Below are 20358 nucleotides of genomic sequence, written 5' to 3' on the forward strand. Positions count from 1 at the left end.
ACAAGGAAGAAAGGAGAGCAGCAGAATACGGACCCTGGACTTCAGAAAAGCAGACTTTGACTCCCTCAGGGAACAGATGGGCAGGATCCCCTGGGAGAATAACATGAAGGGCAAAGGGGTCCAGGAGAGCTGGCTGTATTTTAAAGAATCCTTATTGAGGTTGCAGGAACAAACCATCCCGATGTGTAGAAAGAATAGTAAATATGGCAGGCGACCAGCTTGGCTAAACAGTGTAATCCTTGCTGATCTTAAACGCAAAAAAGAGGCTTATAAGGAGTGGAAGATTGGACAAATGACCAGGGAGGAGTATAAAAATATTGCTCAGGCGTGCAGGAGTGAAATCAGGAAGGCCAAATCACACTTGGAGTTGCAGTTAGCAAGAGATGTTAAGAGTAACAAGAAGGGTTTCTTCAGGTATGTTAGCAACAAGAAGAAAATCAAGGAAAGTGTGGGCCCCTTACTGAATGAGGGAGGCAACCTAGTGACCGAGGATGTGGAAAAAGCTAATGTACTCAATGATTTTTTTGCCTCTGTCTTCACGCACAAGGTCAGCTCCCAGATTGCTGCACTGGGCAGTACAGCATGGGGAGAAGGTGACCAACCCTCTGTGGAGAAAGAAGTGGTTCGGGACTATTTAGAAAAACTGGACGTGCACAAGTCCATGGGGCCGGATGCGCTGCATCCGAGGGTGCTAAAGGAGTTGGCGGGTGAGATTGCAGAGCCATTAGCCATTATTTTTGAAAACTCATGGCGATCGGGGGAGGTCCCAGATGACTGGAAAAAGGCTAATGTAGTGCCCATCTTTAAAAAAGGGAAGAAGGAGGATCCGGGGAACTACAGGCCAGTCAGCCTCACCTCAGTCCCTGGAAAAATCATGGAGCAGGTCCTCAAGGAATCAATTATGAAACATTTAGAGGAGAGGAAAGTGATCAGGAACAGTCAGCATGGATTCACGAAGGGGAAGTCGTGCCTGACTAACCTAATTGCCTTCTATGATGAGATAACTGGCTCTGTGGATGAGGGGAAAGCAGTGGATGTGTTATTTCTTGACTTTAGCAAAGCTTTTGATACTGTCTCCCACAGTATTCTTGCCACCAAGTTAAAGAAGTATGGGCTGGATGAATGGACTGTAAGGTGGATAGAAAGCTGGCTAGATCATCGGGCTCAACGGGTAGTGATCAATGGCTCCATGTCTAGTTGGCAGCCGGTTTCAAGTGGAGTGCCCCAAGGGTCGGTCCTGGGGCCGGTTTTGTTTAATATCTTTATTAATGATCTGGAGGATGGTGTGGACTGCACTCTCAGCAAGTTTGCAGATGACACTAAACTAGGAGGCGTGGTAGATACACTAGAGGGTAGGGATCGGATACAGAGGGACCTAGACAAATTAGAGGATTGGGCAGAAAAAAACCTGATGAGGTTCAACAAGGACAAGTGCAGAGTCCTGCACTTAGGACGGAAGAATCCCATGCACTGCTACAGACTAGGGACCGAATGGCTAGGTAGCAGTTCTGCTGAAAAGGACCTAGGGGTCACAGTGGATATGAAGCTGGATATGAGTCAACAGTGTGCTCTTGTTGCCAAGAAGGCTAACGGCATTTTGGGCTGTATAAGTAGGGGCATTGCCAGCAGATCGAGGAACGTGATCGTTCCCCTTTATTCGACATTGGTGAGGCCTCATCTGGAATACTGTGTCCAGTTTTGGTCCCCACACTACAAGAAGGATGTGGAAAAATTGGAAAGAGTCCAGCGGAGGGCAACAAAAATGATTAGGGGTCTGGAGCACATGACTTATGAGGAGAGGCTGAGAGAACTGGGATTGTTTAGTCTCCAGAAGAGAAGAATGAGGGGGGATTTGATAGCAGCCTTCAACTACCTGAAGGGGGGTTCCAAAGAGGATGGAGCTCGGCTGTTCTCAGTGGTGGCAGATGACAGAACAAGGAGCAATGGTCTCAAGTTGCAGTGGGGGAGGTCCAGGTTGGATATCAGGAAAAACTATTTCACTAGGAGGGTGGTGAAACACTGGAATGCGTTACCTAGGGAGGTGGTGGAGTCTCCTTCCTTGGAGGTTTTTAAGGCCCGGCTTGACAAAGCCCTGGCTGGGATGATTTAGCTGGGAATTGGTCCTGCTTTGAGCAGGGGGTTGGACTAGATGACCTCTTGAGGTCCCTTCCAACTCTGATATTCTATGATTCTATGATTTATTAACAGGAAAAGGAAACTAGAGGGTTATTTACAAGGTTAAAGCAGGTAAACATACACGCACAAATGAGTTACAATCTTAAGTTTCAAAAGGTAATAGAAGTCTATAATAAGTAAGCTCTATATGTCCTTTAAGACTAAGCAACCGGGGATCTCTTGCTTATGCCTAACAAACCTTGCCCCCCAGAGTCCAAGCAGCACAAAGATAATCAGTGCCTCTTTGTTAGGGGTTTTATCCCCTTCCTCTCTGTGCTCATGTGCAGCCTCAACTGATGTGAGGAATCCAATTGCATGACTCATCTTCATTGGGGCGGGGGGGCGGGGGAAGAGCAGAGCAACAAAGTCTTTTGTCCTTTGTCCACAATAGTCCATCTGGTGTCCATGGGCCTTTCTTGCTAAGCAGGATGTAACACCTTCAGTTGCAGATCCGTCCATCACATGAGTTAATCTCTCTCTCCAGGCAGGTTATTTATACAGTTACAGAGGCTTACAATATAACTGCTCAAATACTACCTTGCCATATAGGATACAGATGTTACACATTAGATTAAAGCTGCAGCAACTCACATGCATTTAATGCAGTCTAAACGCTAAACACATTCTTATAATTCGAATAACTGTTTTAACAACACTAATACACAGGGGAGCAAGACTGTTTCCAGCTCTGTATTTGGCTGTGTTCAGCGGAGACAGGGGGACCTTGGCATGAGCTGGCACCTGGTCTGCTAGCGTCATAATCTCACGCGGCACCTGCCGAGAGCAGCAGGCTCTCAAAAGAAGCCAGAGCTCGGATGAGAAATGCAGGAGTGTAGCAGAGACAGCCTGCCCTTATAAGAGGACAGTGGGCCAGGAGCAGACAGACTCTCTCTGCCTCCAGGGAGGCCGGGCCGGGCCGGGGGGGCCTAACTAGAGGTGCCTAGAGTGAGGCAGGGCTGGGGAAAGGCCAGAGGGGCTGGGGAGCTCCAGGCTGACAACTCCCCAAGCTGCAGGGCCTTGTCCAAGGCTAGGGTTACCATGCTTAAGGTTTTAAAAAAGAGGATACTCCACGGGGCCCTGGCCCTGCTCCTTCCCCTCCCCAACTCCACCCTCCCCCAAAGTCCCGGCCCAACTCCGCCCCTTCCCTGCCCCGGCCGTGCCCCAACTCCACCCCTCCCCCAAAGTCCCCGCCCCAACTCCGCCCCCTCCCTTGAGCGCCCCTCATTCCCCCTCCTCCCTCCCAGCCACACGAAACAGCTGCCCGAGTGCTACCGGCTTCACGGTTTGCCGGGCTGCCCCCAGACCTCCAGACCCACTGCACCCCCAGCCGGGCACTTCCCCAGTGCAGCCGGAGTCCGCGAGGGGAAGCGCCCGGCTGGGGGCAGGGTCTGGAGGTCTGGGGGCTGCCCGGCAAACCGTGAAGCCGGTAGCACTCGGGCATCTCCGCTCTTCAGCTGCACAGAGCTGAGTCGTCAGGGAGCAGCAGCAGTCGCCGGAGCCTGCTCTAGGGTAAGCCAGGGATGCCGGCAAAGCTGGGAGTATTTTTCCCGGACACGTTCGGCTTTTTGGAAATTCCCCCCGGACGGGGGTTTGATTACCAAAACGCCGGACATGTCCGGGAAAAACCGGACGTATGGTAACCCTATCCAGGGCCCCATAGAGGCACTGGGTTGCAGAGAGAGGCAGCAGGTCCAGACCTGACCTTGCCTATGATGAGTGGCTGACACTGCAGCCCGCCCCAGGGCGCGGGGGCTAGTGGGTGACTGGCAGTAGCCCAGAGTGAGGCAAGGTGGGGATTAGAGGGTTGGGGGTTCCCCAGAGAGGGGAGACCCAGAGGCAGAGTGTGGGGGCATTGCCAGGGGGCAGCACCCCAGATAAAAGGGCACAGGGGTCTGGGAGGGACACGGGGCCAGCGGTAAGGCGGATCACTGGCCTGCAGGGGGCGCTCCGGAGGCTGGCGAGGTAATTCCCTGAGAAGACCAGCAGGAGGTGCCGCAGGGGTGAGTCCCACATTGCTACACCCCCCCAAACAGTGCAGGTAAAAATGGATTTTTTTGCTACAAAAAGGCCATTTTCTCTCAACAGGAAAAATCTTGCAATGGAAAATTTTGGACCAGTGTCCGTAAACTGAAAGGGTGGAAGTTGATAGTTTGTTCCTGTCCCGGTTCAGGGATGAGCTGCACCTCTCTCAGGGCTTGTCCACAGGGCGAGTTAGTGCACAGCAAGCCAGGGTGTGAATCTAGAGCACGCTAACTTGCTGCGCACTAACTGACCATGTAGACAATTTCCCTCCAGAATTAGGTAGGCCCGACTTAGCCCTGGTACCCCAGCTCTTCTGGGGCCACTAACAGTCTTTTTCTCTGCAGACCCTGCTTCTCTGTGAGCTTCAGGCAGGGCCGGCTCTAACTTTTTTGCCGCCCCAGGCAAAAAAGAAGAGCGCCGCCCTGTCGTAACACCCCCCAGCACTGCGCTGGGCCGCCAAACCTAGCCCCCCCGAGCGCCACGCCGCTCAACCCCCCTCCCCACCCGAGTGCCACGCCGGGCCGCCGAAACCCCCTCTCCCCCTCGAGCGCCGGGCCGCCGAAACCCCCTCTCCCCCCCGAGTGCCAGGCCGCCGAAACCCCCGCTCCCCCCCCCGAGCGCCGGGCCGGGCCCCCCAAACCCCCGCCCCCACCCGAGCAGCTCGCCGCACACACCCCTGCCCCCCCCGAGCATTGCACCGGGCCGCCCAAACCCCCATCCCCCCCAAGCACCTCGCTGGTTTGCCCAAACCCCCGCGCCCGCCACCCAGCGCCGCACCGGGCCGCCCAAACACTTGCGCCCGCCCTCAGGCGCCGCACCGGGCCGCTCAAACCCCTGCCCCCCCACCAGCGCCATGCCGCCCAACCCCCCGCCCGCCCCAGAGCGCCATGCCAGGCCGCCCCAACCCCCGCCCCCTACCGTTGCGCCAGGCTGCCCAAACCCCTGGAGCGCCGGGCCGGGCCAGGCCGCCCAAACCTCCGGAGCACTGGGCCGGGTCGGGCCACCCAAAGCCCCAACCCCCGCAGTGTCGTGCCGTCGAAAACCCCCCCGCGCTGCCCGGCCGAAACAACAACAACATAAAAACAAAAAAACCCAAACCCTCGAGCCCTGCCCAGAGGAACAAAAAAACAAAACAAAAACACTGTGAGGGCCCCCCACACAACAAAACCACCTAGGACTGAGTTAACTCCTTGCATCCATGTGGCAGATTTCATGATTGCAATCAAATAGACAATTCATGAAAAAAATCCACATATCTCCTCTGTTCTTCACTGTCCCACAGAACTAACCTCCCTTCTTCCCTTCCGTGCATGCAGTGTATCACAAATGGGTACCAGAGACCACTGGGTGTAGACAATGTCTCTATTAGTTGGAGTGATGCTTTGATACCACGCTAACGTTAGCTTTTTCCATGTGCTCTGATTTGAGCCCATGGGCATGTGTGGTTTGCATCTAGGAAGACACTAGCTCTGTCTGTTGGAGTCCCCAGCACAACTGGCCCCAGGCCTGGCTGGCCTCTAGGCACCAATGCAGTATAAATGTTACACGATAATAACAGCCTGGCATATGGAATTATGGGGCCTGATCCTGAAAGGTTCCTGAGTGCCGTTAAGTGCCGTCAGCACGTCACGGGATTGGGCCCCAACTGAAGAATGGAGAATTGTTGCCTTCAGTGTGACTGCTTTGCGTCAAACCACCAGGAGGAATTCAAAGAGGGCTCAAAGTTTGACTTCTGCCTTTCGTTGTTTTCCTGTTTGAATGAGATTCAGGTGATAGAAGATGTAAAGGTCCTTTTCGGCTGCCGACGTCTGACCTTAACAAAGGACCCGGCGGTGCTATAAGAATGGGGAGTGTGAAGCTGGGGATGTGGTCAGCTCCTGCTGTGTCTGCCCCGCAACCTGGACGCAAACCGTATCAAGGCAGACTTCCTTCCGGGCCCTTCCCCTGTGCGAGTGTCACTCTGTGAACAGAGAGAGAGCTGTGAGGCAGGTTCCCTTAAGAAATGCAGCGTCACACCCAGACTCTGCTCATGGCAGGCAGCCATGCGGCCAGGGCAGTTACTGTGAGCGGGCTGGGAACGAAGGCCCTTGTTCCGGAAATGCTCTCCTCTCTGGAGTGAAATCGGGTCTCTTGAACGCAGGAGGCTGACAGAGCTGCCTGGGCCCAGGCACGATGCTGCGGGGCTGCTGCTGTGGGCACTTGCCTCCCCCAGCTCTGACAACACATCTCAATCGGACCTGCAACCTCTTGTGCTATTGCAATCTGTGGTCCCCTCACACGGACCGGTCCATACACCATGAGCATGGCCTGCCACGCTCCCAGGCACTCCAGCACAGCTCCCACCCGCTCTGCCAATGCACTGCTGTCCGAGGTTGGAGTATCCCCTGCCAGTCCAATTCTGCTCCCTCCTCCCTGCCCCAGCTCTGCCAAAGCACCTGCCTGCTGCCTGCAGGGCCAAGTCCTTGCTAGCCCAGCGCTGTGGAAGTACAGAAAAGTCTCACTGCTACAGATATCACCATTAGCCAACAGCGGCACCTAGCGCCAGCTGCCCCTTAGTCACTGTCTAGCCAAACCTCGTTAATTCGGGGAGTGACTATTGTTGTTTGGTTATTTGCTAATTTGCAAACAACCCCCGCTCCCTCCCCCAGTAGGGTGACCAGATGTCCCGATTTTATAGGGACAGTCCCAATTTTGGGGTCTTTTTCTTACATAGGTTTATAGGGACAGTCCCGATGTTTCACATTTGCTGTCTGGTCACCCTATCCCCCAGCAAGTTGCACACATGATAAAGATAGGCAAGGCCAACATATCCCACAATGCATTCTGTTCCTTTAGGTTGAATGTTCCACAGTGTTTTTAGCATGATCTTAGCCCTGAGAGTCCTCACTACAGCCTCTGCTACTAAAACTCTGCTACCAAGCGGGACGGTTGGTGGAGACCAAAAACTGGGTCTGAGAATCATCAGGTTTGTGGATAAAGGGCAAGCGATTGTTTTGGTCAACCCGGTAGGTCGGCCACATTCTGATATTTACCTCCTAGCCAGATGGGGGCAAGTGGCACCCTGAGTAGGTCACTCGGGAAGCATCTGGTTGACGTTCTTTCTGGAACACAGGGGTCTTCATGGCAGTAGCTGGGGCTCACAACGGGGAGGAAGAGAAAAGGATATGCTGTGATATAGCACTTTTCATCCATAGATCGCTAAGCGCTTTACAGTGGAGGTCAGTGTCCCCTTTGTACATACTCCACCCCTCCCCCAAAGTCCCCGCCCCAACCCCGCCCCTCCCGCAAAGTCCCCGCCCCAACTCCGCCCCCTCCCTTGAGCGCCCCGCATTCCCCCTCCTCCCTCCCAGCCACACGAAACAGCTGCCCGAGCGGTACCGGCTTCACGGTTTGCCGGGCAGCCCCCACTGCCTCCGACAGGGCTTCGTGCCCTTGATAAGAATGGATAGCTGCATGGAATGTAACATATGAACAGGGGGTTATATGGTGACTTTAGGGCTGTGCTCCTTAGTAGCCAAACTAAACGGGGGATGCTCTGATGGTCACACACGCTGCTTCCCTTCCCAGGTTAGTCGCTGTTTTGCATGGAAGGGGTTCTGCCTTTGTCTGGCACAAAGAAATGTCAGATTCCCAGAGTCACTGTGTGATCTCGGTTGAGTCATTTTGCCTCTTTGTGCCTCAGTTTCCCGGTCAGCAGCACAAGGCTCTGGATGCTCCCACTCCTGCCAAGGGGCGTGAAGCTTCATTAATGAATGTTGGCGAAAGCCTTTCGTCCCCTCAGCTGACGGGCGGGCGGGCGGCTGTGGCGTTTGGTGCACTTGGGAGCACAGAATGTTTCCCCTGCTTTCCAGCTGGGATCTGAGCGCCAGCCTGAGCTGTCAATTTATCACCTGACCGAGCTGGGCCAGGCACTGAGGAGGACACCGGCGCTGTGCCTGGACTAAGACACGGGCTGGGGTTTAGGTCAGGTGGATCTAATGTGGGTCAGCGAAACCTGCTCCTAGTGAAGATGCAGGTAAGAGCTTTAGCTCCGTTGTGGCTGGTCGAGGTGTGGCCCCCGCTCACATCCCCTTCCTCCCATCCTTGCCCCCGCCCACACCCCCCTTTTTCTCACCCAGCCCTTGTCCCCATCTGCCTTCCTGACCTCCAGCCCCCTGCCCAGACCCTTTAGCTACCTGCCCTAGCTCACAAGCCCCTGAGTCGCTCCGGGAACCTAGGGCCCCCCCCCCGCCCCCCCGACGAGAACCCTGCAGTAAGTCACTTAGCTGATGTCTGTGCCGGCAGGGCGCGCTCCCGGCTCCTTGCTCCGTGGCGGCAGACGCCACGGCTCAGCCTTCAGGGGCTGTTAGTCGTAGCCGCCCTGTGCGTCCGTCTCTGGGGATGCTGCAGAGAGACGACTTCTCATCACCTGCCTCCCGTCGATGGGCCGGAGTCCGTGTGGGTCTCTAAGGATGTGTCTCTGCTACCGACCCTCCAGCCCTCTGGGCGGTGGCCAAGGCTTTAGGCTGGGTCCCGGCAGGGAGAAGGCTGGCTGATGTCGTCAGTTCTTTCCCCGTCCCTGGTGGCTGGGTCAGGTGCGGCCACGGCCCTATGGAGGGGTGGGGCTCGGCGTTGCTGTCTGGGGCTCTGCTGGCATCCGGCAGGGCCTTGCTGCGGGAGCTGCAGGTTGCTCCTCCGGCCGGGCTGGGGGAGGGGAGGGAGCCTGGCAGCTCCGGTTCGGCCTGTTGGCCTCGGGGGGGAGCCTGGTGTGGATCTGGCACGCTGGGCTGGGATGCCGTTGGCCTGGCACTGCTGGAGCTGCCAGTTCTCAGCCCTGATGCTCGTAGCGCTGGCAGTTCCCAAGCAGGGGCCCGGGCGTATCACGGCGAGTCCCAGAGCTCGTTGTCCTGGCCTCACGTGGAGATTGGGTCCGGCTGGGAAGCCGGCAGTGGGCAGGGCTTCCTAGCGGGGAGCAGCGACTGGCGTGTGTGCCCGGACCCGCTGGCAGAGTCGTCTCTGGTCTCAGCCAGCAGCTGGGCTCCCCCGGCGTGTCCTTGCCAGGCCTATCTGGCAGCCTTGCGTGGGCGCCGTATCTCTCCCCCACACTTGCTGCACTCCCGGCCCCCACGTCGCCGTCTCTTCCGGGGCGGCTCTCCCGCCCTGAGCTGCCCCAGCACCCGGTAGTAGACGCGGCAGCTGAAGCCTTCGCGCAGCCCCTGCTTCACATGCTGGGTCAGGGCCTCCAGGCTGGGGAAGACTCGGCAGCAGGCCAGGCAGCGCAGGCCCTGCTCGGGGGTGAGGAGCCACTCAGGGGGCGCTCCCATCGGCTGCTGCGGAGCCTCCTCCGCTGGTCCCCCAGCGTCGCTCTCTGCCTCGGGGTCCACGTCCCCCAGCTCGGGGTCCACGTCCCCCAGGTCGGACCTGGTGTGGGAGCTGCTCCGGTCCGAGCCAGCAAAACTTTCTCCTCCGATGTAATTGGCCTTAAAGATACGGGGGCGCTTCCTAATGGCTTCAAAGCCGGCCCCAGTCTCCCAGGCCACCGAGACGCTGTTCACGACCCTGACCTGCATGTAGAAAAGGGTCTTTTCTTCTCCCTCCCCCTCGGCCTCTCTGACACGTGCCGAGCGCTTTCTCTTCACGCCGGCGCCGGGTGGATCTGGAGGCTGCGCACACAGGCGGTTGGAGGCCGCAGGCTGCACACCGCGGGCGGAGGAGTGGCTGGTGATGGATGTGGCCGTGGAGGTCTGCTGGCTTGGGTCCCTGGGGCCTGCAGAGGCAGAGACCCTCTCCTCCGCCGTTTCCCCAGGAACGGGGCTCCCAGCAGAGACCCCCTGACGAGGGGGCGACTCCCCTGATCTCTGCGACTCTGAAAGCAGAATGAAAGCCCAACTCCTGCGGCCATCGCCCCCAGCGGCGCATCCCCCTCCGGCTCCCAGCCCTGTGTCCCAGGCCCAAAGGTGCCCCCCATGGGCAGGGGGAAGGGGTGGGGAAGGGAACTCCTTGAGTACGAATATCAGGGGAGCGACCAGTCAGGGATCTGACACGCTGTGCCCAGGGAAGGGCCAGAGCCCCCTCGCTTGGCACATTGGCAACTAGGTTGGACAGAGCCCTAGACAACATCCTGTTGGTGCCGATGCTGCCCTGGCCTGGGGGGGATGGACACTCTGCCCCATTGGTCTGCCCCAGCCCTGACATCTGACCCTGGCATGGTTACCAGGAGCAGCCTGAGACCTGGCTGTGCCCATCTCCAAGGCCCCTGGCTTAGGCTCGTTACCCCAAGGGCCCAGGACTCTGCACTGGCATCTCTACATGGAAGAGCCATTTTGTGCCCCCAGATATCTCCTCTTCCTGGTGTCTCCTTCACCTCTGGTGGGGCGGGTGTCTGTGTCTCCCCCTTCCTCTTTTCCATTTAACCATTTAGAGGGCTCTGTCTCTCCCCACTTGGAGTCTGTTTCCCCCACTGTGCCCTGGTGGAGTTTCTGTTTCTCTCCCCCTCCCCCTCTGAGACCTCCCTGGGCCAGGCAGAGAGAGAATTCGAGTTCATCCTTGACCTAGGACCCCTGCCAGCCTCTCCCCCGAGTGTCCTGTGGCCCCAGGGAACGTCCTGCTCACCTGACCCCTCCTGGGCAGCTCCAGGATTCGTCTCTGGGGCGTCAGCAGGAAGCCCCTGGCTGTGCGCCATGGTCCTGGCTCTGGGGACTCGGGCCAAGGCTGGTGCCTGTCACAGTCCTCGAAACCTCCTGGATTCTCTGTCCCAGCACCAGCCAGAAGGTCTGGGTCTCTGCTGGGGAAGGGATGGCGGTTCTAGTGCAATTCTCCAGCTAAATCTCCAGATCTCACAGTGCAGGCAGCAGAGACAGGATCACGATTGACCTGAGCCAAGGGTTTGATCCAAGTGGCACCAGACGGTTGTGGTTTAAATCGTCCTGGAATGTTCTGGTCCCAACGGCATCAGGCTGTTTGGATCCAAACGGCTCAGAAGTTCTGAGCTGGGTGAGGTCATTGCCAGCTGGGATGACACTGCTCAGTTCTGTGCGAGCTGCTCTCGGGTCCAGCCGACCCTCCTCGTGTCCCGTCCAGGGAGGGCCGAGTTAATGAGGTCCCAGCCAAACCACTCAGCTGGGTCTATGCTGCACAAGGCCCGGGCGGGCCCATCCGGGGTCCGATCAGGGAGGGTGGAGCCATAGCCTCTGGCTTTGTGCTGGCACAGACTGACGAGCAGGACCATTCATATTCGTGTTGATTTGGGTTACGGTAGCGCCAAGAGGCCCAGTCGGGACCAGGGCCATTCCTGGGTGCTGCCCACACCAGAAGGGCTGCCAGTCTAAACAGACAAACAGAAATAGGCAGCGAGTCTGAACCCAGCACACCGTACTCAGCCCAGCCCCAGCACAGAGCTCCTTTGAGATGCCTTCCCCAGCCCATTTTAATCCTCCAAACCACCACTCCCCGCTGCCCACGGGCCCCAGGCAGGTCTCCTTGCTGTGCCGCCATTCACCCCACCCTGACCCCACAAATAGAGCTGCAGGCTCCATGTGGGGAGGAAGAGATGGGGGGCAAGTGTACCCTGGTCAGGAGTGTCTGATAGTGGCTCCTGGCTGCTTTTCTTCCTCCCCCCGGAGGCCTCTGAGGCCCCCACCAGGATCTAGCTGTCCCCTAAAGAGACACCAAATCAACAAAAGCCTCTCAAGGCTTAACTCATGCCAACCCCAGCCAATGCCGCGTAACTGTGCCACCTGCACCCAACCCCACCTCCAATTCCGGCCCCAAGGGATCCGAACCCCTGTTCAGAAGTGTGATGTCCCACCCGGATACACCTGCCCCCCTGTCCCTGAGCTCCCCAGCCCTGGGCACTCTGGCCCATGGATGGCCCCATCGCCGACAGAGGCACCAAGGTCTCCCCAGTCTCTGGGACATTAATACTGAATCTTTTCCTCTGGGGAGATTGTCTCCTTGCAGTTCCCATCCAATGCAGCTTCCTCTGGTGAAGAGCAGGTCTTCTAGCTGGAGGGGCCTTGCCCAGGGCACCCACCAGGGGGTGCCTTTCCAGCTGTGCAGTGCAGCTGTTCTCCTTCCTTCCCCCCCCCCCCCCCGCCAGCCAGGCTGCAGGGAATGGAGGTGGTTCTGAGTGGAAAGTGCCAGAATAAATGCTCTGGGTAAGAAGTCAGTGATGCACATCCCAGCCCCTTTCTCATAGCTGATGGCTAAGGGCTGTTGTATCGTGGTATTAGCCACCTGTAGGGCAGGCCCTTGGGGGCCACCAGCTGGTGTATAGTCACTTTCTGGTGTGAAGCTGGGAGAGCGCTCCCGCCCCCCAGGCTACACTGAAAAAACCTGATTGGCTGGGGGAGTGCCACTCAAACACACAGCATTAACTCTGACCCTGGGAAGTTGAACGAATGGTGTGGGGCAGCCTGGGAAATTTGGAAAGAAAACAGAGAAGCTGCAGGACAGGAGCCCTGAGCTGGGGCAGGGCGGGAGCTGCTGGCAGGAGAGCCGGCTGCTGGCAAAAGGGGATTTGTGTAAACTCTCAGCCTTCAGCCCCATCCCACTGCCAGGCTGTCTCTCCATTCACATCCTAGTATTTCAGGGCGGGATAGTTGGTCACCTGCTCCTTGATACGTTGCAGGCTACATCATGCTAAAGCGCCCTATGTCCAGCCTGCAGCTTTGTCCCGTAGTCGTCTCAGGCTCACGTACATATCAGAGGCGTGGAAGAAATGTTGACAGATCCATAAAACTCCTAGTTCTCTCTGAACTGATTGAATATCTTCAGGTGTTGGCATCTGCTGCTGACGTACGCCAGGCGCATCGACCTGGTGTATTTGTAGCAGCAGAAATGTTTCTGCTTGGGTGTGGCAGGTGCAGGGGTTCTGCTCCTTGCCAATTCCTGCATCTGTTGGGAAAATCAAAGGTGTCTTTCAAACTGATGGGTCCTGCCAGGTTTCTAGGTGTCTTTGAGCAGTGTCCTCGTCCTGACAAAGCAGGTGCCATGTGGGTCTGTCTGGTAGATTTCTATGTAGGGGAGGCGGGTATAAGCTGGTGGGGTGCTCAGCTCGGATCAGTGGCCTGGGTCTTGGGGCAGCTGGCACACGGTGGCCAGGGGCAGCTGCGATGATTCGGCCAGGGCTCCTCTGTCCGCGCTGAGGCGGGGGGGCCTGTGAAAGTGAAATGAATTCTATTAAAGAAATAGACTGAATGAAAGAATGCTGTATGTACCTTTAAGTAGAAATGAGAAATGCTGCGATCCAGGTGTCAGGAAAGCAGACATTAAGATAGAACAATTGCTCCACTTAAGGGCAATTGTTGAAGCATTAGCCTTAGATGAATAAGTGTTAGTAAGGAATCATAGAATCATAGAATATCAGAGTTGGAAGGGACCTCAAGAGGTCATCTAGTCCAACCCCCTGCTCAAAGCAGGACCAATTCCCAGCTAAATCATCCCAGCCAGGGCTTTGTCAAGCCGGGCCTTAAAAACCTCCAAGGAAGGAGACTCCACCACCTCCCTAGGTAACGCATTCCAGTGTTTCACCACCCTCCTAGTGAAATAGTTTTTCCTGATATCCAACCTGGACCTCCCCCACCGCAACTTGAGACCATTGCTCCTTGTTCTGTCATCTGCCACCACTGAGAACAGCCGAGCTCCATCCTCTTTGGAACCCCCCTTCAGGTAGTTGAAGGCTGCTATCAAATTCCCCCTCATTCTTCTCTTCTGGAGACTAAACAATCCCAGTTCTCTCAGCCTCTCCTCATAAGTCATGTGCTCCAGACCCCTAATCATTTTTGTTGCCCTCCACTGGACTCTTTCCAATTTTTCCACATCCTTCTTGTAGTGTGGGGCCCAAAACTGGACACAGTATTCCAGATGAGGCCTCACCAATGTCGAATAAAGGGGAACAATCACGTTCCTCGATCTGCTGGCAATGCCCCTACTTATACAGCCCAAAATGCCGTTAGCCTTCTTGGCAACAAGAGCACACTGTTGACTCATATCCAGCTTCTCATCCACTGTGACCCCTAGGTCCTTTTCAGCAGAACTGCTACCTAGCCATTCGGTCCCTAGTCTGTAGCAGTGCATGGGATTCTTCCGTCCTAAGTGCAGGACTCTGCACTTGTCCTTGTTGAACCTCATCAGGTTTTTTTCTGCCCAATCCTCTAATTTGTCTAGGTCCCTCTGTATCCGATCCCTACCCTCTAGTGTATCTACCACGCCTCCTAGTTTAGTGTCATCTGCAAACTTGCTGAGAGTGCAGTCCACACCATCCTCCAGATCATTAATAAAGATATTAAACAAAACGGGCCCCAGGACCGACCCTTGGGGCACTCCACTTGAAACCGGCTGCCAACTAGACATGGAGCCATTGATCACTACCCGTTGAGCCCGATGATCTAGCCAGCTTTCTATCCACCTTACAGTCCATTCATCCAGCCCATACTTCTTTAACTTGGTGGCAAGAATACTGTGGGAGACAGTATCAAAAGCTTAGCTAAAGTCAAGAAATAACACATCCACTGCTTTCCCCTCATCCACAGAGCCAGTTATCTCATCATAGAAGGCAATTAGGTTAGTCAGGCACGACTTCCCCTTCGTGAATCCATGCTGACTGTTCCTGATCACTTTCCTCTCCTCTAAATGTTTCATAATTGATTCCTTGAGGACCTGCTCCATAATTTTTCCAGGGACTGAGGTGAGGCTGACTGGCCTGTAGTTCCCCGGATCCTCCTTCTTCCCTTTTTTAAAGATGGGCACTACATTAGCCTTTTTCCAGTCATCTGGGACCTCCCCCGATCGCCATGAGTTTTCAAAAATAATGGCTAATGGCTCTGCAATCTCACCCGCCAACTCCTTTAGCACCCTCGGATGCAGCGCATCCGGCCCCATGGACTTGTGCACGTCCAGTTTTTCTAAATAGTCCCGAATCACTTCTTTCTCCACAGAGGGCTGGTCACCTTCTCCCCATGCTGTACTGCCCAGTGCAGCAATCTGGGAGCTGACCTTGTGCGTGAAGACAGAGGCAAAAAAATCATTGAGTACATTAGCTTTTTCCACATCCTCGGTCACTAGGTTGCCTCCCTCATTCAGTAAGGGGCCCACACTTTCCTTGATTTTCTTCTTGTTGCTAACATACCTGAAGAAACCCTTCTTGTTACTCTTAACATCTCTTGCTAACTGCAACTCCAAGTGTGATTTGGCCTTCCTGATTTCACTCTTGCACACCTGAGCAATATTTTTATACTCCTCCCTGGTCATTTGTCCAATCTTCCACTTCTTATAAGCCTCTTTTTTGCGTTTAAGATCAGCAAGGATTTCACTGTTTAGCCAAGCTGGTCGCCTGCCATATTTACTATTCTTTCTACACATCGGGATGGTTTGTTCCTGCAACCTCAATAAGGATTCTTTAAAATACAGCCAGCTCTCCTGGACCCCTTTGCCCTTCATGTTATTCTCCCAGGGGATCCTGCCCATCTGTTCCCTGAGGGAGTCAAAGTCTGCTTTTCTGAAGTCCAGGGTCCATATTCTGCTGCTCTCCTTTCTTCCTTGTGTCAGGATCCTGAACTCGACCATCTCATGATCACTGCCTCCCAGGTTCCCATCCACTTTTGCTTCCCCTACTAGTTCTTCCCTGTTTGTGAGCAGCAGGTCAAGAAAAGCTTTGCCCCTAGTTGGTTCCTCCAGCACTTGCACCAGGAAATTGTCCCCTACGCTTTCCAAAAATTTCCTGGATTGCCTGTGCACCGCTGTATTGCTCTCCCAGCAGATATCAGGGTGATTAAAGTCTCCCATGAGAACCAGGGCCTGCGATCTAGCAACTTCTGCTAGTTGCCAGAAGAAAGCCTCGTCCACCTCATCCCCCTGGTCTGGTGGTCTATAGCAGACTCCAACCACGACATCACCCTTGTTGCTCCCACTTCTCAACTTTATCCAGAGACTCTCAGGTTTTTCTGCAGTATCATACCGGAGCTCTGAGCAGTCATACTCCTCTCTTACATACAACGCAACTCCCCCACCTTTTCTGCCCTGCCTGTCCTTCCTGAACAGTTTATATCCATCCATGACAGTACTCCAGTCATGTGAGTTATCCCACCAAGTCTCTGTTATTCCAATCACATCATAGTTCCCTGACTGTGCCAGGACTTCCAGTTCTCCCTGCTTGTTTCCCAGGCTTCTTGCATTTGTGTATAGGCACTTAAGATAACTCAATGATCGTCCCTCTTTCTCAGCATGAGACAGGAGTCCTCCCCTCTTGCGCTCTCCTGCTTGTGCTTCCTCCCAGGATCCCATTTCCCCACTTACCTCAGGGCTTTGGTCTCCTTCCCCCGGTGAACCTAGTTTAAAGCCCTCCTCACTAGGTTTGCCAGCCTGCTGGCGAAGATGCTCTTCCCTCTCTTCGTTAGGTGGAGCCCGTCTCTGCCTAGCACTCCTTCTTCTTGGAACACCATCCCATGGTCGAAGAATCCAAAGCCTTCTCTCCGACACCACCTGCGTAGCCATTCGTTGACTTCCACGATTCGACGGTCTCTACCCCGGCCTTTTCCTTGCACAGGGAGGATGGACGAGAACACCACTTGCGCCTCAAACTCCTTTATACTTCTTCCCAGAGCCACGTAGTCTGCAGTGATCCGCTCAAGGTCATTCTTGGCAGTATCATTGGTGCCCACGTGGAGAAGCAGGAAGGGGTAGCGATCCGAGGGCTTGATGAGTCTCGGCAGTCTCTCCGTCACATCGTGTATCCTAGCTCCTGGCAAGCAGCAGACCTCTCGGTTTTCCCGGTCAGGGCGGCAGATAGATGACTCAGTCCCCCTGAGGAGGGAGTCCCCGACCACCACCACCCTCCTCCTCCTCTTGGGAGTGGTGGTCGTGGAACCCCCATCCCTAGGACAGTGCATCTTTTGCCTTCCAATCGGTGGAGTCTCCTTCTGCTCCCTTCCCTCAGATGGGCCATCTAGTCCACTCTCCGCATTAGCACCTGTAGAGAGAACATGGAAACGATTGCTCACCTGTATCTCCATTGCTGGTGCATGGACGCTCCTCTTTCTTTTTCTGGAGGTCACATGCTGCCAAACCTCCTCACAATCCTTCTGTCCCTGCTGCGCCTGCTCTGAATCTTCAGAACATTGTGGCCGTAGAAGCATCTCCTGACGTCTGTCCAGGAAATCTTCATTTTCCCTTATGCAACGCAGAGTCGATACTTGTTTCTCCAGCCCTCGAACCTTCTCCTCCAATATGGAGACCAGCTTGCACTTTGTACAGACAAAGTCACTTCTGTCCTGCGGAAGAAAGACAAACATGGCACAACCTGTGCAGGTTACAACAGCTGATCGCTCACCTTCCATATCACTGTCCTCTTAGGAGCGTCCTCAACTGTTGCAGGAACTACTCGGAGAAACCTGCAGATGAAAGCCTCAGTGAGCTCTCCCCAAGCGAACTCCCAGGCAAACTCCCGCTGTTAGCCTCTGCTGTTCGCCGCGCAAGGAAGCAGGATATGCATATTGTGCCCCAGGTAAATTTTACAATTTTGCTCTCTGTCCCTTTGTTTAGTTTGCGCCCTTTTATTTCTGTAAATAAGACTGTTTGGGTCTTGCATGGGGGCTCACATTATCTGAATGTATTAGCAGAGCGCTGTGCTAATAAACAGAGTGCTCTGACAAATTGTGAGTCCTCAGTCTGACTTTGACAATTTGGAGGTCCCACTGAGATGGCAACCATCTTCACTGGGGCCGTGTGATTCCTGACCGTTTCTGTAGGACGACCGTGGTAGCTGGCACCTGGGCATTTTGCCCGATCCGCCCTCCTTCTGAACGGAAGGGCGCATGACCACAGTGAAGTCTACGCCATTGAACCTGTTGGTTCCCACTCTGTTCTGGTAGAGATCCCGGGATCTGACATCAGGAATCTGGTCAGGTAATTATTTCTGTGTTTTATCCGGACTGAGGACTGTCCTGTCTCTGTGTCTATCAGTCTTCCCATGGAGTGTTTGAGTCTGGGTGCCGTCTCCGTCCGGGGATCGGCCGACCAAGGGGTTCCTGTCCCCGCGGCCTGAGTGAGTGAAATCTGCACAATCGCAGCCGCACCGCACCTTGGGTAAAACCCTTGGTATGAAAGCAAGGGCGATTGAGGCAGTAGCCTGTGGGCTCCTTTTGTGTGTTGCACTGGGCATCGCTCTGACGAACCCGAATTTCCTTCTTGTGCGATTGGTATGTGTGAAGTCCTCCTGTATGGGTAACTAGACGTCTAAGTCGGGACAGTTCCCTAAAGGAACGCTGGCTCATTTTATGTATTTTAGGAAGGGTCCAGACTCCTGTAAATTTCTGGAGAAATGGTCTAGGCTAACTCAGGGAGATCCCAAAACTCAGTGGCCACTGTTAGGATCTTGGGACAAGGACTGAGTGGACGTCTTAAAAGACAAATTCGGCCGATCTAAAACTAAATTGGCTAAAGGAGAGGTTGATTGTTTCATGCAATGGTGGGAAGAGGCAAATCGTAGGTGGACAGAATTGAAACTCGCCTCTCTCAAAGATTCAAATGATAAGTTAAAAGCTTTATTGAAAACCGCCTATCCCACCACCAGACCGAGTGCTCCCCTTTATCCCGTTCTCCGAGCAGATCCCCCTTCATCCTCCTGTCTCTCTGTGAAAAAAGATGAAGAAAACTCCTTGTTAGGTTCTGAGGACGATGATGAGGAAGATGCATTAATTGGCTTGGCAGCCTTGTGTTGGATCAATAGACCGTCACCAGATTCCCCAGCTCAGGAACAACTGTCACCAGTTGAAGACGCATTAATTGGCTTGGCAGCCTTGCGTCAGATCAATAGACCGTCACCAGATTCCCCAGCTCAGGAACAACTGTCACCAGATGAAGACGCATTAATTGGCTTGGCAGCCTTGTGTCGGGTCAATAGACCGTCACCAGATTCCCCAGCTCAGGAACAATTTCCAGAGATCTCCAGTTCAGACCTGTCCGGATCGTCCAATACCACCCAGGCCCATTCCTCTGAGCCCGCTCTGCCCCGTAAAAGCTTGCGCTTGGGCCTTAAAAATATACAGATTCCCCTCTGAATCCTGCATACTGGGGACCAAGATGGGGGTCCCACTTGGAACTATAAACCCTGGACTCGTACAGAGCTCCTTTCAGTTGTAAAAGGCTTTCCAAAGCCCTGGGAAAATCCTACCAAATTCCCCGAGGAATTTTTGTTAGTATGTGACACCTATGAACCCTCTGAGGCAGACCTTCTGCAGCTGTGCAAGCTACTTACCCCTAGTGAGCATGAAAAATGGCTCACAGCAGCAAATTGGCTCGCAGATGACCGCCACTCTACTTTACCAGACACCGGTAACACCTAATGCTGAATACCGGAAAAGGTATAAGGAGCGAGCTAAAAATCTCTTTGAAGCCATCCCACGGGTATGGACTCCTCAAACCAACTGGACGGCCAGAAACGTCTGTAAGCAACGAGAGGGAGAAAACCCAGGCGACTATCGATCCCGGTTAATTGACATTTTTCTGCAACATTCTGGTATACAGCAACCGGATAAAAATGGACAGGGCGCCCTGGCTAATGCGTTTGTTAATGGCCTCCTACCTGCTGTTGGCAATATGCTAAAACGAATAAGTGTTGGGTGGGGGACTGAAACCATGGACAAATTGCAAACAGTGGCAAAGCACTGCCAACGTACTTTAAAAGGAAAGGAGGATCAATCACCCCAACAGTTAATGGCCCTGCAAATACAGCATTATTCAGGGCAGGGCAAACAGTACCGGGGACGGGGAAAATACCAGGGACGGGGACGTGGTCGAGGGAGGGGCCGAGGAACTGGATTTTTGGGTTATGGGGATGTTTGTAATTACTGTAAGCAGCCCGGACATTGGAAGAACGAATGTCCAAGCCAGCCTGATAACTCTGTAAATAACCAGCTAGGCCCCCTACCGGCACAGCCAGTCAGTCCCCAGCCTTACTTTGTCCCACAGCAATGACGGGACGCCGGGGAACCTCAGGAAATTTTAGCTCCTTTACTACCTCTCACTCCCACGGGTGAGTGTGTTAACTATCAATGATTTGTCTCTCCCTTTCCTTGTTGATACGGGAGCTTTGCTCTCTGCAGTTCGTACTACCGACCTGCCTGCGGTTCCCCGCTCCGGAAAGACCGTGTCCGCTGTGGGAATTTCGGGAATCCCAACCCCTTA

General features: G+C 54.6%; 1 protein-coding gene across 1 annotated transcript in view; it reads left to right on the plus strand.

Annotated features, from left to right (window-relative positions):
- The first annotated feature begins 643 nt into the window (after positions 1-643).
- Positions 644-20358, plus strand: part of LOC128825799 (fibrinogen-like protein 1-like protein) — a 79947-nt gene continuing 60232 nt past the window's right edge. The window contains exon 1 of the mRNA XM_054008596.1: positions 644-707. Within this exon, the coding sequence (XP_053864571.1) occupies positions 662-707 (46 nt within the window). The 5' untranslated portion in view covers positions 644-661. The remainder of the gene's footprint in view (positions 708-20358) is intronic.

This window comes from Malaclemys terrapin, chromosome 18 (assembly GCF_027887155.1).
Source record: "Malaclemys terrapin pileata isolate rMalTer1 chromosome 18, rMalTer1.hap1, whole genome shotgun sequence".
NCBI lineage: Eukaryota > Metazoa > Chordata > Testudines > Emydidae > Malaclemys > Malaclemys terrapin.